Source organism: Bactrocera neohumeralis, chromosome 2 (assembly GCF_024586455.1).
Source record: "Bactrocera neohumeralis isolate Rockhampton chromosome 2, APGP_CSIRO_Bneo_wtdbg2-racon-allhic-juicebox.fasta_v2, whole genome shotgun sequence".
In the NCBI taxonomy this organism is placed as follows: domain Eukaryota; kingdom Metazoa; phylum Arthropoda; class Insecta; order Diptera; family Tephritidae; genus Bactrocera; species Bactrocera neohumeralis.
In genome coordinates, this window is record NC_065919.1 from 48,956,040 (window position 1) to 48,973,116 (window position 17,077).

Sequence of the window (17,077 nt, forward strand, 5' to 3'; positions counted from 1 at the left end):
TTGTATGGCAGCTATATGCTATAGTGGTCCGATCTGAACAATATGTTAGGGAATTGAAGCCTTCTTTTAGACGTAAATATATGCCTGATTTCGTTAAGATCTTTTGTCGAATAAAAAAGTTTTCCATATAAGGACGTGTTTTTGATCTGCCAGTTTGTATGGCAGCTGTATGCTATAGTGGCCCGATCTTAAACATTTCTTCGGAGATTATAGCATTGATTTGAACATGTAATCACACCAGATTTCGTGTCGTTATCTCATCAAATAAAAAAGTTTTCCTTATAGGGAAGTGTTTTAGATCATTCAGTTTGTATGACAGCTATAGGCTATAATAGTCCGATCTGAAAAATTTCTTCGGAGATTGTAGTATTGTCTTGAACATGCCACCCTACCAGATTTTGTGCCGTTATCTCATGAAATAAAAAAGTTTTCCTTATAGTGAAGTGTTTTAGATCATTCAGTTTGTATGACAGCTATAGGCTATAGTGGTCCGATCTTAAACATTTCTTCGGAGATTAAAGCATTGATTTGAACCTGTAATCACACCAAATTTTGTGTCGTTATCTCATCAAATAAAAAAGTTTTCCATATAAGTAAGTGTTTTAGATCATTCAGTTTGTACGGCAGCTATAGGCTATAGTAGTCCGATATCGGTGATTTCAACCTGTGAGCATTTTCTTGAGGAAAAAAGCTCAATATCTCAAAAATTGAGCAACCAATTTTTAGTTTGCTTTGTGGCAAATATTATGCCTTGTTCAGGGTATAAAAACTGCAAAAACGATGACAACTGATACAAATATTGCTGTGTGGCGTTGCCGGACAATGGTGATAGTGTTGTTGGTGTTATTGGTGGCGGTAATGTCACACAGGGGATAGTAAATAGAAATGTAAGGGTTGTCAGAGCTGACCAAAGGAGTTAAAGACTGAAAAAAAATGTTGGCTCCACACATACAAATGCACAGAGTTAGCTTATACCTAACGGTAAGTAAAGCAAACAGCAAAATAAGCGAGTTTGGTACATTGTCATGCTGCAAGGAAAGTACTCCTCACAGCTTGCGATATGCTTGGGAAGAAAACTTACAACAATAGCAACTGCAAAAGCAAACAACTAAGTTATGACACACAAACACACACATAAATATGTGTGACCAACATTATCGAACGCATAAAATCAACTTCTAACGGCTAAGCGGCGGTGTAGGAGTGAAAATTGTAAGCGTGACAGCGCGACAGCACTTCTGATAATAAACGCGCAGCCAGCCGAGCAGCCTGAGTTTAAGCATATGCACATGCACGTCAGTGTGTATGTGTGTGTTATGCGCTTGTACCACTTTTATTATTCTTTATTTTTGTGATTTTTGGGCGTCGCTGCTGGTCAGCGTAGCGTGGTGATTTAACTGCTGTTGCCGCTACACGAAAAAGGACTCACTTTTGGCGGGAAAACGTGTTCAACTGCTTTTATGGCGCTGCGTGAGTGTGTGTGTGGGAAGATCATTGCAGGTCAAAAGCAAATGTTGACATATTCAGCAACTCGCTTGCTTGCTGGCAACATACACCATACATGCTTATCAAGCGCTATTTATGAAGTTATAACGACAATCCAGCGGCTGAGAGTTGATTGACTCGTGAGCCTTCGCCTAAGTTGGAATTGTAATTTGCGCGATACGAGTCGGCATTGTGGTCGTATGCAGATATAGTAAAGTAAATATGATTAAAACAATTGCAGACAGACGAAGACATATGGTAGCTGTGAAGCAAATCGATGTTGAAAACCCGAAAAAAACCGCGAAAAATTTTAACTTTGACTGCAGCTAAGCAGGTGCATTTTTTACATCTATCTGATCTGATCTGACCAATTGGTAATAAACCTGATTCCTTTCCCCCCAGATGCTCAATTTCTCTTAACTTCGAGTATTGGAAGTCGTGGGATTTGCCCTTTCGCATCCACTGAAAGCCGGGCATAATGTCTAAAACAAGATAACGCAATTTTCTCACTTTCTGGAAATGGGTAGGTGCTCTCTGATAACCCCTACAATATTACTAAGACAAAAAATTAAGAGTAGGAGATTTTTTATGAAAAGTAGAAGCTTTGTAGTCTGTCCACCATCAACATTAGCCAAAAGTAACTTTGTGTTCCTTTGGGATCTATTACTTCAAACAATCCACGGGGGAGCTGAATGGCCAGTAACAGCTAAGGAACTACCCCCAAGCAAGCCGGCTCATCTGCCTTTTAATTTCTTTTTATTACCATATGACCCGGTACCCAGCTGATGTTAACCGAGTTACCTACTCAGAGTCTAGTTATTGCCTGCTTGCATAAGCCAACGCAGTGAAACTTAGTAGCGGCGTTACGGATAGCAACTTAGCTATTCACTAAGCGGTTTATGGACTTGATGGTTAAGGCAGAAGGGCACATAGCACCTTCTGTTATGCCCTTATTTTCGGTCTGAAAGAATAAATAGTAGTCATTTAAATTGAAACTACCTTCTGTATATGGATTACTACAGAAAATGTCCGCTCCGGTTGCTATTTCACACTTTGAACCGTCGGTGAATATGTAGGCTTTGCTGTTAGAACTGAACCACTGGTTCATATAAGTATATTAGAGAATAAAGACGCTGTATCTCCCTTTATCGGTTGCATTGCAAACTTAGCCCGAGTTCATTAGAAAAAAGGTCATCCCAGCCGAGGCCGAGGCTTAAAGCAAGTGTATGGAAAATTGTATTAAGAGTTGGCAAGCATTCAGAAGGAATCTGATAGTTGTCCGACTCAGAATTGAAACTGATAAAAAAAGTAGTAGTTGCCATGATTTCGGATATTATTGGTTTGATGTTCGAAACAGTATTTCGTATCGGTTTTTGGTGTCGTTGTAAGCAATTTTATCGGTTTTAATAAACAGCTGATTCGAATATTGGCTTTGCGTATGTTCGAAAAGTCGTAAATCCAAACAGATTCTGTGATGCCATTGAAAATCAGAATTGGTCTGCAATTAAACACATCTGCCTTGGTTACCACCTGACCTCGGCTCGGGTCAAAGAGTGATCAGCTTGTATATCAACAATTCGTATATGCCCCAATTTAAGGCTTCGGAAACAACTTCACTGAATTGGAAGTGCAATAATTTTATTTGGATATTAATTCTCGCATAACCAAATTGCAGCTTCTGCGATCAAATAGGTTATGTTTACTCTAGAATGTCTTTCTTATACATATACATGTTTACATACATATATTATTTACCAAATTATATATGGGTAATATATATATATATATATATATATATATATATATATATATATGTATATATAAATTGCCGAATTTTATTTGACAAGCAGCAATATTATTTAACAAAATAATATTCCTATTTTATTGAAGTCATTCATTTTACGCCTATTGCCGTTGCCTTGCCACTTTTATTGGATTATTTCAAGGGAAATTGAACAGAAATGTAATTTCATAAATTGATATGCACACAACAACAACAATTATTTTTTATTTGTCAGCCATTTCATTTTTGTTTTTGTTCGAAATGGAAATTCTTTAATTGCAATTGCTTTTGCTATATAGTACCGTTATTGCTTGCCTTCATTTATTAGAAACAGATCCTTACAATTTGGCTTGTGGTAATTATAAAGCATAGCTGGAGTTTAAAAGTTTGTGGTCAAAATTGGATTTCCCTCCGCAAAGCCACACAATCACACAGCTACTCGCACACATGCACATACAAACACGTTCTAAAGCAATCACACATGCACAATCAAGTCGGCGATTGCCGCAGCAGAGACAAGTTGAGAGAGTTCCAGTGAAAGTCAGGAATATCTGTTAGATATACATACATATATACCATTAATGCAAGTGTGGATGCTTATGTGCATGTGTATGGGTGTGTGCATTTCTATAAATGAGTTTGGAATGGCAGTTGAGCATTTCGATCCCTGCAACTGGTGTCTTACTGATGCGCACTGTAATTGGTATGATATCAACGATTTGTAATCCCTGACTATTAGCAAACGACATAAATAGATAATGTGCATATAATACACTTACATGCATGCATATAAACAGCACACATACATACATCTGTATATGCATAAAATTCAATACAACCTACCAACATACATATGAATGCTGAACCATAAGCAAATTGAATTGCTTAATCGCATATAATGAAATGTTTTAGCTTCCCTGCTGGGAAAAGCAATTAACTAACGGTATAAACTTAAATATAATATATAAAACAGATGTCTATAAAGCATATTCTATGGAAATAAATGCACGTTTTAAACAGTGAAGTGCAAATATAATGCTTCTGAAGAGAATAGAAAATTTCTTATGCCTACCTATAGGCGCACTCTTCTAAGAAATCTATCCAATTGGTACAAACTTATACCCAAAATAATGGTAAAGTAGAGGTCGAAGGTTGGATGCCATATAGGCTAATGTTTGCCATTTACTAGCAGACACTGCAGGCAAAGAAAGCCTAAAGCAACGACGAAGCAGTTGAGAAAAAATAAAGTAACCTCAAAAGTATGCAAAGAAATAAATATCTTCATGTCTACCTGACTCATATATTAAAATGACGATACTAACTTGGCGTTAGGTGATGCAGTTAAGTGGACCAAGGTTCTCCTTACCACTTCGCATGACCTGAATTCGAACCTAGGATCTAGGCAACCGGAACGGACCGGGCAGAACACTGACGCTACAACAACAAACTAAATTTTTACCAAAATTTCAAACGAACTCAAAATTATTTTCTCTAAAAGACAACGACCTTAAGCAGCTAATAACACACCTCTGACTGTAGCTGATCAGAAAAACTCTCCTGAAGACGTCATCAGTCATACAGACTTAAAACTTTTAGGAGTTTTATTTCTTGAATGAAATCAAGAAGTAGATGGTAGCTCAAACATTTTTTTCTAAAACGAGGATTCAGATTCAAACAGGTGTTCCATACATGGAACTTTTAGCCAGTCTATTTTTTGAATTGTGTTCAATACCCAAATATACCAGCTGATCAGATTATACACGGACTGCCAAAAAAGATTCCACATTTCGCATATTTTATCTGAAATTTATTTTATTTATTATCGCCTACAAAATAGGCCTCTTTTGAGCCATTACAGACATGCCAAAAACTAACGCAATTTTCTAAACACCTGTTATAAGCCTCGGCTAGAATGATCTTCAGTCTTTTGGCTTTAGGCTTCAGTTCTTTTTTGTAGCACCATTCGCTAGATTGTTGGACAGTTTCGACGTTATACTCTTAAAGCCATAACTCGTCACCACTTTGATGAATCTAGGGTCCTTAGCTAGTTTGTCAAGCATTTCTTTTGGGACCTCTACTCTACATACGTCGCTTTTGCAAAATAAATCTGGTCTTTTGGTATGAGTCTAGCATTGATACGTTTTATACCCAAAACACTAACCGAAACGTGTTGAATCAGATCTTTCAAGGTCTGATCCTTTGCTTTCTCTCTGTTGTCAAAACAACGATCTTCGTTGTTATTGTCATTAAGAGAGGTGGATGGACGACTGGCAAGAGACAACTTTTCAATGATTTCATGATCTTCACTAAATGCTTTTTGCTACTAAGAAATCCAGTTTAAATGGACCAGTCCGTTTCAAGTTTGAGCAAAAGGAGTACCATCAGATTGACTATTTTGCCGCCTACAATATTAAGACTAGAATTGATTACAGTTACTAGAAATATTGAACTTTCAATTAAACTACAGTAGCGATTATCTTTTTTTGTTGTAGCGGCAAAGCATTCCAAAAAATACAGAGGTTACAGGTTACTCACCTTCACTTCAGTTTTTGGAGCTTTTAAAATTTTTCATTACCGAATAACTGTTGTCGTTACATGGGTACACAACTGAGATTTTGAGGGTTTTGTGTGATTCTAGGCTAAACTTTGAAGTAACTTGTAACATGATAAACGGCGTCCTCTTAATTCACACCATCATATATGTATATACTTATATAATATAAAATGAAATTTTTTCATGCGCTCATTCCTTCATGGCATGCAACTCCATTCATTCTCTTCCAATCACTACAGAACCTATGTGGTACAGTGATACTTACATGCAAAACACACAAGTAGACATCCTCATTATTGGTCTTCCTCAGGAAATTACCAGCTGCAATTACTGTATTCGACAGCAGGTGACATTGTGGCACGAATTTCGATGTCCATTCGATGAGACAATAATTGAGAGTCCAAACCAGTTTTGTATGTGTGTCGCTGCATTGCATTGCGCTGTTCGGGAAAGAGGGGTACAAATAATGAAAACAGTTATGTGATATTATAATTATACATATTTATAAATAGTTTGTGGGTTAAGATAAAGTGGTGCGAAATATAGAAATATATACAAACAATTTATCGAAAATGCGAGTCACGATGTGCCTTTGACATACATATAAAGGTGATCCAATCGACTTTTTAAAGAAAAAACGCAGAAACTTCAAATTATCATTCGATAGAACATTTTTTGACAAATATTTTTTGAAGATTCTCGTTTTCACATGTTGGCCGCGGCTACATCTCAGATGGCCCATTCGTTGAGTTCAATTTTCGATGACTCATTCGAGCATTTCGACTGGTAACCGGCGAATGACACGCGTGATGTTTTGCTCCAAGGCCTGCATCGAAACGGGATTGTCCACATAGATTTCAGGCTTTACATATCCCCACAGGAAAAAGTTTAACGGTGTGATAACACACGATTTGGTAGCCAATCGATTAGGCCAAAACGTGAAATTATCTGCGTGCTCTTAACAAATTGATTGATGCGATTTGTGATGTGTGGAAAGCGGCGCCGTTTTGTTGAAACTAAATGTCACCGAGAACACGAGCTTCAACATCAGGCGTCAAATAGTCGGTTATCATAGCGCGATAGCGGTCACCATTGACGGTTACCGGCATAATTTTTGAAAAAATATGGACCGATGATTCCACCGGCCCACAAACCACACTAAACCGTTGTTTTTCTGGATGAAATGGCAGCTCTTGAATCTGTTCAGATTGCTCTTCGTCCCAAATGCGGTAATTTTGCTTGTTTACATACCAATTGAGCCAGAAATGGTCCTCATCGCTATACAAAATTTGGCTCGAGAATGTCGGATCTTCTTAGAACTTTTCAAGGGCCCATAGAACGAAGCAATATCGCTTGGGAAGATCAAGCGGCTTCAGTTCTTGCACAAGCTGTATTTTGTACGCTTTCAATTTAAGATATCGACTTAAAATGCGCCAAGTCGTTCGATATGTCAGCTGAGAGTGGCGCCGAATCGACCCTCCGCGGTCTTCGTGTAAATCTTAGCTACGGCTGCTATATTTTCTTCACTGCGTGCTAGACATGGTCTATTCGGTCGAATATTATACAATAATGAATGCTGGTTTTCAGGATGGGTGATGGTTCCGAATAAATACTCAGTAGGCCGATTATGTTGACCATAAATTGAGCGAAGCGCGCGAAACACATTATCTACGGAACGTGAATTCTCGTAATAAAGTTGAACGATTTGTAAACGTTGTTCAAGCATAAGTATTTCTATGATGAAAAGCCAAACAATACTGAATAAAAATAACATGACAACTTGACAGGATTCGCGCAGTTACCTCTCAAGAAAAGGCTACTGAAAAAAGTGCCACTACTTAGATCACCCGTTAGATGTTATTTGGTCATATCCGGGCGGCAATTTAAATTGTTTATTTAAAGGCCTGGTTAACGACTAACAATGTGTAAACAATCGATTGAACGAGAAAGAGCATTAGCAAAGAGATTACAATAAACCGCAAACGCAGTCTTATCAACGCTTCTACGATAGCCATCGAATTTTGACGATCGACAAATTTTTAATTGATTTAAAATCGAAAAGTTTACTAACCGCAGCATACATTTAGAAGAATACTGATTTGCTGAAATATTTATATTTCCAAAATTTCCACTCTCACATAACACTATCTCTCACCATGTACACTGTCGGCGAGAGTACGTGATTTATTATATAAAATTCAGCACAAAAATGTTAACAAATTTATTTTCATAGAAATATATTGCACAAACAACAATAATAACAACAACAATAACTCTGTTTCAATGCAAATCAATTTATTGAACACAAATCTTAATCTCCATAGACGCTGCCACTTTTTTGCTTGTTTTCGGAGTTTCGAGTTTTTTATTGGCGGAAATGGCAAAACAAAAATTTGCAAAAAAAAATCCATATATTTGTATTTACCAAAATAATATCACACACACACACACACACACACATGCAAATAAATAAAATAATGCCGAAGTGCACTGCCAAACACACACACACACACGCCCATATTAATAGAAACGGCAACGGCGCAGCAAAAGCAAAGCAAATACTCAATATTTTCAACAAATTTAATGTGCAACAAGAGGCAAAAACAAAAACAAACTTCACCTGCAATAATTATGACTTTTCGACAACAAGCTGAAGCGCATGCTGGGAATAAAGTTGGTCACAAGTGGGCGGACACAGGTCGACAAATGCAACGCCAATACAGCTATGTGCGTGTGGGTGTGTAGTAGACGAAAGTTCACACGGAGCGCACAAATACGCAGTCGATGCTATAAATCTATGGCGCTGACTAAATAACAGGAAATACAACAAAAACAAATAGACATATAAAACACACAAGCAACTCTGCATTTGGTCAATCGGCATAACGGGTGATGCAGAAACAAGCTTACAAAGCCATGACTGTGCATAAACGAAGTTCCAAGGAATATTTGGAATTGAATAATACCAAATTGAGAAGTAATTTACTTCCGGATTCTCCAAAGTTTTTCGTTCGAAGAAGAATACTTTCAGACTCAGAGATGACTGCAATACTGGACAGTTTGGAATTAGATGATCCTCGCATACTTTGATTGCATTACAAACTACCTCAATTACCAGGTTTCGAGCATAGTTCTGTATGACGTACCATCGAGGAAAGTATACTGTAGAATCCAGGGAAATTTTCTCTGAGGCACGGTGAGATCTTTTATGGAAGGTTCAAGGTTTGCGAAAAGGATTTGTGGAGGAGTACACTGTCAGGAACTATAATTTAACTCCAGTTTTGGACAACGTCTTTTTCTGTGAAATCACAAGGTTCTTCAGGGCCAGGGCAAATCTTAACAGGTATAGTGAGCTTTTTACTTTGAGCAAAGTCCACCTGTGACAGTTTCAAAGCGCTTTCTCGGTAGCTGATATCCAACAACAGGAGTTTTAACAGACCTTACAAGGAACTGTTGATAGGATCTAAGTGTAATTCAGCTCTATCTTGAGGGATCTAATCCAACCTAACCTCTACACTAGCGTCATAGCCTTACAAAAAGAAAACATAATTAATTTCGCGTGGAACTATGGTTGAGATAACTATAGTTTTCATTGAAACTAAAACTAGATTATACCAAGTCTTCAGAAAATAGAAAACAATTGTAGAATAATGACGCATATAACTTAAAAAACATAAAATCCCAAATATTATATTATTTTTTTCGATATTTATTGAGACTTATATGAAAGTTTGCTTAAAATTTGAGGTTAAGTTAGGTTGGATTATGATAGCAGCTTATTAACTAATGGAAAATGCTGACAATATATAACTCGATCGATATCCTAGAGATTCCGTTATAAAAATGAGTGGTTTTCTTAAGAACTTCATATTGCGTTTGAGGATAACGAAAAAATATATATAGACGACCACCTAGTATATATTAAAACTATTTTTAACTCATAAGGAGGTAAGTTTCCTACAAAATTTCATAATATATATGGACCTACAGTTAGTAAGAATACTATCCGGTATCAATCTGTTTTCTAAAGAATTATAAACCTTGTTTACCGGTGAACTACCGGAAAGAACAGAGTGAAAGTATTAGGTGCGATAAAACGTTTTTGGGCACTCATTAAGAGTTGAATATTTGACGGATCGACACACTAAATTATACTTTGAGAACATAAAATCAAACAAAATGGATGGAATACCCATGAAATGCTTCAAAGATTAGGAGTCTAATTTATCATAAACACAACTATTTGAGTGGTACAAAGCATTCAGTGAAGGACGCTAAGTTATCGAAAACTTGTCTTATGCGAATCGTCTTTTCACACTTTGTTAATGACGACAACATCGGAAAAGTTAAAGAAGCCGGAAATTCGTCGTGTTGACAACAGAGAGATGTTGTAAGAGATACTTGACAACGTAGCTGAGAACTGCCTGCACTTGGCACACATACCGGTCTTATCTCAAAGAGACTCTATGCTATTGATAACGAGTCACTAACTGAACCAACCCTGAACGTACTGTTAATGAGTTCAAAGCTAGTACTGCCGCCCTTCTATCTGAGTGGATGGTCACTTCGCTGGAGACTGTACACCGAAGCAGTAAATCTACTGCTACATTAATGGCTGCAACCTGGGCTTGGAAAACACTGCAATAGTCCGGTAGTCTCAAGTTGGAGTTGATAGAGGGCTCTTGACAGTAACCTTCCTCCCAAGCCTTGATCCATCCGTAAAGAAGCTCACTGCCACTCTCCTGCAACGGCTTCTTCCCACCCGCAACTCCCTCGCCGGTATATGGGCAGAGAAAGAGCCGCCAGACTTTGGTTTGGCGACTCCATGATCCAAGTGATCCGGTATGAAATCGAAGAGTGTGGGGATTTCCGAGTGTTGAGACACGTGTTTATTTTCATGTCATAGGATTTAAATGGAAAATCCTAAAATAGTAAGATTGTGGATATATATGGCTCTAGTTTTGCAACTACCTTGTGTTGTATGTAAATATATTTGACCTCGTGCTACATATAGATATAGATTATATATATAGAATTTGCAAAATTTTCACTTCAAAACTCAGATAACTAAAAACGTGTAGCTCCGAAATGGAAAATAAACAAATAAAACATATGAAATTAGAAAAAAATAGAAGATTGCACTCAATACCCTGAGCATGTGGCCGTCATCGATATTGCGGTTGCAGCAAAAGTCCTTGAAAACTGGCAATAAACCGCAGCAGCAGGCTTTCAAGTGATGCACAAACAATCAACAACATACATACATACGTATAGTGTTTGTTTTGTATACACGCACACATAGACAAACGTTAAAAAATTTTCAAATTTATAGTGCTTTTTAATAGAATTGTTTCTCTTTGCAGCAGCTACACCCCGCACCTCTTCGGCTGGGTGAAATCTTCAAAGTTTTACATTCGCTTTGCTAGCGGTTCAACGGCAGGGGGTAGCGGAGCGCAGATGTCGATGCTGCACTGTATCGTCTGCTGGCGCTCGAAGAGTCTCAAATGGATGTTGCATAAACCACAAAACAGCTGGGTGCAGCTCTAGCATATGTGTGTGCGTGTCTGTATTGTGTTGGCGCCGCAGTGACATGGCAAGCAAAAAAAGAACGCCAGACGCCGCTGACAAGACAAGTCGAATAGCCATTGGTTCCTGGGTTCGATAAAACTTTGTGATTGAGAAAACAATAACTAACCGCAACAAAACAATAATAATTGCTGACATACTTGATTGAGCAGGTAGACAGACGGCAGCGGTCGAGCAACGCTTGGCTGCATTCATGTGCTGTGTACGTGTGTGTGTGTGTTCGTGTGGCGTATGTGTTATTGCTTATTCGATATATATTGTTTTATTGAAGTGGTCTTTGAAGCTAACTTTCCATATTGGTTTAATAACTTGCTGCTACTGCCAATAAGTTACGGAGAGTATGCAGGAGAGAACCACAGAATTCTAACGTAAATGAGGGTACTTAAAGCATATTGGAATTTAAGCAAACAACTCGTTTTGTTTTCGTTATCCGAAATTTTACACCACATACATACCTCTAAAAGCCTTCTTGTCCGGTATGATAACGCAACAACTTTCGAGGTCATGATTGAGAGTTGATAGTCTGACATATCTAAAGAAGGACAGTAAGACAGTAATACTGTTCAAATTTCAAACGCATTGAACTTAATTAAAACTTGTTTTCTTATGTGTTACCACGCCATAAAGTATTGCGAAGCGAAAGTATAGTTTTTCTAAGGTACGTTACGAAAAGGCAAAGGATAAATTTCTTCTTAAAGTTCCACGAGTTCGAACAGAAGCTTACACCTAAAAACGTATGTATAAGTGAACTAGCCTGATATTTAGAAGATTTTACACTGAGCCCACACAAGTATCACTTTGACTTCATAATCCTCTTAGAGGAGAGACATGGTTATAGGCTGGATCAGAGAAAATACTGTCCGCCAGCTAAATGCTAGTGGTTTGATCTGAAAAAGTTGTTGGAAGATTGTACCGCTACTTTGAGCATTATTCAAGACAAATTTCGTGAAGATATATTGTCAGATCAAGAAGTTTTCCATGCAAGGACTTGATGCGATGCCGGCGGTTTCGACAAATAGCAAGCTTATTTGCAAACAAAGTATGTGTGTGAAATTTCAGATTGATAACTCAAACTCTGAGCGACTAATTCTCATATATATAGACGGATATGGGTAAATAAACTCAGCTCGTTATGCTGATCAAACTCAACATACCCTGTTCAAGGTCACCATTTTCTAGCGGAATATAGACCAATGTTTATGAATTAAAAAGGATAACTTTCGGTAATAAAAGCTTTAGATTCACAATAATCCTCTTTGAGCCGGAAGTAATTTTTCGAAGGTTTTGGTCGATAAACGTGTAATTTTAATGGGTTTAGCGCTACAAAAGTTTGGGATATCAATGAAATTTTTTTGTAGTACATTTGATGCCATTATGCATGGAACTCGATTTCTTTTGCATGCACGTTCACCAAACTTGGTTTTCAATAAATCGATTGTAATATTCGCTGTGTGGCTTGTGGCGCCGTCCTGTTGGAACCGCATATTGTCCGGGTCCATATCACCCAATTCGGGCCAAAAATATTCGGCTATCATAGCGCGGTAGCGATCCCCATTCACAGTAATGAGCCGATCTTGAACATCACAGAAGAAGTACGGCCCAAATTCACTCCAGTGAATGAACGTCTAGCCACAATCCGCATCAAAGCGAGGTTCTTAAACATATTGCTGATTTGCGCCCACGCCCCGACGGAAAAGAAGGACGATGTGACCAAAGATGCTTTCTATGAGCGCTTGGAGGGCACTTATGAGAGATGCCCCCGCCACGATGTCAAAATCGTGCTTGGCGACTTTAACGCCAGGGTGGGCAAAGAAGGTGTCTATGGCATGACGGTCGGTAAATTCATCCTCCACGAGGAAACATCCCCAAATGGGTTGAGGTTGATCGACTTCGCCGGGGCCCGAAATATGGTTATCTGTAGTACTAGATTCCAACATAAAAAAATGCATTCTCCGGATCGAAAAACCACCAACCAGATCGATCATGTTGTGATAGACGGAAGACACGTCTCAAGCGGTGCGTGCGCTCCGAGGTCCTAACATCGGCTCGGACCACTATCTTGTTGCAGCCAAGATTCGCACCCGCCTCTGTGCAGCAAAACACACACGCCAACAAACACAAGGAAGGTTCGACGTCGAGAAGCTGCGTGATTGCAGCAACAGATAGCAGAACGATTTTCTACTCGACTTGCACTCCTGCTTGACAGATTTGACGCGGTACCCGCCGGGGGAAGCAGAGGAAGAGGAAGACCTCCACTTCGTTGGAAGGACCAAGTGGAGAAGGACCTGGCTACGCTTGGAATATCCAATTGACGCCACGTAGCGAAAAGAAGAAACGACTGGCGCGCTGTTGTTAACTCGGCTATAATCGCGTAAGCGGTGTCTACGCCAATTAAAAAGAAGAAGAACCATCCGCTTCAGAAATGGAACATATTTTTTGCGGTTTAGCAGCGATTTTTTGGTGGAATATTTTATTTTTTTGCGTTAACTCTTGTTGTACCCATACATCGACCATGTTTTTTACAACCTCCTTTATTTAAAGGTTCCACATGGTTTTTTGCATTGTTTAGCACTTAGGTAATCGGATGTGCGCTTATAAAACAGTTGGACTCGGCAATTTCCATTAATTTTGTATCGATTTTTTTGACAATTGGCCTTCTAAAGCAGATGCAACACCTTTCGAATAAAATTTCTCGAAACGGAACCGACGAAATCGAATCGCGCATGAATGGCTGTAATAGTATCCGGACCATAAATACAACTTCTACAAAATTGCCAGCCTTTGGTTCTCAATAAAATAACATAACAACTTTAACTGCCAGTGATTACGTAATTTTCAATAAATCTATTTTAACAAAAGCAGAATAAATTTACGCAAAAACATGTCAATGAGTCAAGCAAACGATTGTAAAAGCCATTGTTCAACTAATCTCGCTAACCAACACACATACACACACACTTCAAGCAGCGCAGTTTTATTAGTATTCTAAGTTCGGGCTAACTTCATTAGCCTTAATCTGATTTCTTTCGTACGTTTGTTGATTGAAGCAAAGCTAAAACAACTGTTTAAACATTTACGGATAACGCCAACTTCACAAACACACACACACACACACATACGCAGACATGTACTTAAGCAATCTTGGTACTCACCTAACATCGATAATCCCATGACGATTGATGTAGCCCACAATCAGGTCGCGCAGCAACGTCAACTCGTCGCTCAAGCGGCCGATGGTGGTGTTGGTCTTCGAACAGCACTCGAGCAGGCAGAGCAGACCGGCCAGCGTTGCATTTCGTATGAAGATGTGCGAACTCTTCAAATAATTGCCAATGAGCTGGCACAATTGTTGCAATTCACCGATGGTGGGTATCAGCATGGCTTGCGTTTTGCACAGTAAGTAGATTAAGTGCTGCAAAGTGTAAAAGAAAAGCGATCAAAATAAAATAGCAACCAGATATCGACGCAGATACGAGATAGAGAATGAAAACGGAAACTGAAAAAGTGAAAAAGAGTTAAAGATGCCGAGGCACACACACGGGTGAGGAGGTGCAAACGAAGTGGCGAAGCATACAATTCATGTCTGCAGTGTGTGAATGTGCGACTTAAATGCAGAGCATGAAGGCCACACACACCCACACATATGCACACACACAGGCATTTAAATGCGTTCACGTGCATTTGTAAGCCAAGTTAAATGCAAGCGCCACAAAGTGTCTGCGATATTACTTGGGAAAACATGGCGGCGAACAGACGACGAAAGCCCAAGCACACGAACACAAGATGGACAAATAGACGTATAAGTGGATGGACAGACGCACAGGCAGACAGATAGACGCACAGACGGACAGACAGACGAACGGAGAGACGGTCGTAGAGATTGCCTAGCCGTGTCCGATATACGGATGTGGACAGACGTCGGCACGTACACACAAACTAATAAGAAAGTAAGTGGGTAAAAGTAGAGCCAGCGCAGGTGGCACAGACAAGTGTAGCTATTTATAGCGGCTTCTTCTAGGAAAACACTGATAAGCAACTGCACCTGGCTGGCGGCTGGCAGGTGGCAAGTGCAGGGTAAACGACGCTGCAACGGGCAATGCGAGAATGAACTTAACAAATTCGTTTAAGTTCAATTGCCGCTGTGGCTGCCACACTTACAAATCAGCAGACATAAAAATATACACATATAACTGTATATACAAGTATTTGTGAGCATAGAGGCATGCTACATGTTAGCAGTTGCCGGTAATATGTGGCACATGCGATTGGACACGTCTTGCTGCATTGTAAGCGCTAAGTACCGTGTTGTAAGTTGCATGTTGCAACATGGCTGGCAAAGTAGCCGCAACAAAAGCAGGTACAACAAGAAAAAAGTGCACAAATTGCAGCTACAACATTTTTTGTTTGACTCGGTATGGCGGAAACTGATACAAAAACTGAAGTGGCAACACTAAAATGAGAAAAAAAATGTGATAATAATTTGGACAAAAATCTCAGCAATTGCAAAGAACAAGACAAAATAAAGATACATACACACATACATACATGCATATATATATACATACATGTATATACATATATATATCCAGCTAAGCAACCGTAATCAGTAAACTTCAAGTGCATATATACTAGATATACACTAGGCATCAAATGAAAGTATAAATTTCACAGACGTTATTTCAATGCAGTTTTATTAAAATAAACAACTAATAATTCATACATTTATATTACATTAAAATAAATATTTAAGTAACAAATTATATATTAAAAAAAATTTTTCCAGAATAGAAAGGAAAAAAATTTGTTCCACTTTAAAAAAGGGACTCCTATATAAAAGTGGTCAAATGAAAGTATAAATTTTGAAAAAAATACGAAACGTTTGATTTAAAAGTAAATTTAGTAATTCATATTGCCTTTTTTATTCTGAATTACTGCAGGAAGACGTTTTGGCATGCCTCGAACCAAATTTTCTAATATTTTCATTGGAATAATGTCAAGTTGACGCTTCGTCTCTAAGAAAAATTCTTCCAAGTTTGTACGGCTGCTTTTTGGTATTTTTGAATCAAAAATTAACTACAATGCTTAATTGGATTTAAATCCGGTTACTGAGTTGGCCAGGCCAGTTTTTCTTTAAGCCTTCTTCAAACAAGCGAGTAGTCAGGCGAGATGTGTGTTGGGGGTCGTTGTCTTATTGGAAGATAAACGACCCCAAGTTAACTTTTTCCGCATTTATTTTAAAATTTTCGCTAAGAATGTTAACGTATGAAGCAACCGTCATTCGTCCATCGATTTTAAGTACACAACCTACACCAAATTTTGAGAAACAGCCCCAAACCATGAGAGAACATCCTCCATGCTTCACTGATGATTGTATGCACTGTGGCTTAAGCGATTATAAGGTTTACACTACACTGTTTTTTAACTCCTTAGCTCGAATTTTAATTAATCGGACCAAATTACTTTATCTCAAAATGGGGTTGGCATATTTGGATATTGTTTTGCAAACTCTAGTCCTTTTTTCCTACTCGAAATGGAAAACATTGCTCGTTTTTTTGCGACATAGTTCTTAAAACCAGATGTTTGTAGTTTTCTTTTCATTGTGCTAATGGAAACATCCAAACCAAAACTTTTAATCAACTCCCATGATAAAATTTCAGGGGTTTCAGGAG

General features: G+C 38.4%; 1 protein-coding gene across 2 annotated transcripts in view; it reads right to left on the minus strand.

The window, feature by feature from the left end:
- The window catches only part of LOC126750928 (uncharacterized), a 208,718-nt gene that overhangs the window by 38,667 nt on the left and 152,974 nt on the right, over positions 1–17,077 (minus strand). For both annotated transcript variants that reach the window (XM_050460742.1, XM_050460741.1), the window contains 2 exons: positions 14,561–14,820; positions 6,088–6,262 (listed from right to left, as the gene is read on the minus strand). In XM_050460742.1, coding sequence (XP_050316699.1) covers positions 6,088–6,262; positions 14,561–14,820 — 435 coding nt within the window. The remainder of the gene's footprint in view (positions 1–6,087; positions 6,263–14,560; positions 14,821–17,077) is intronic.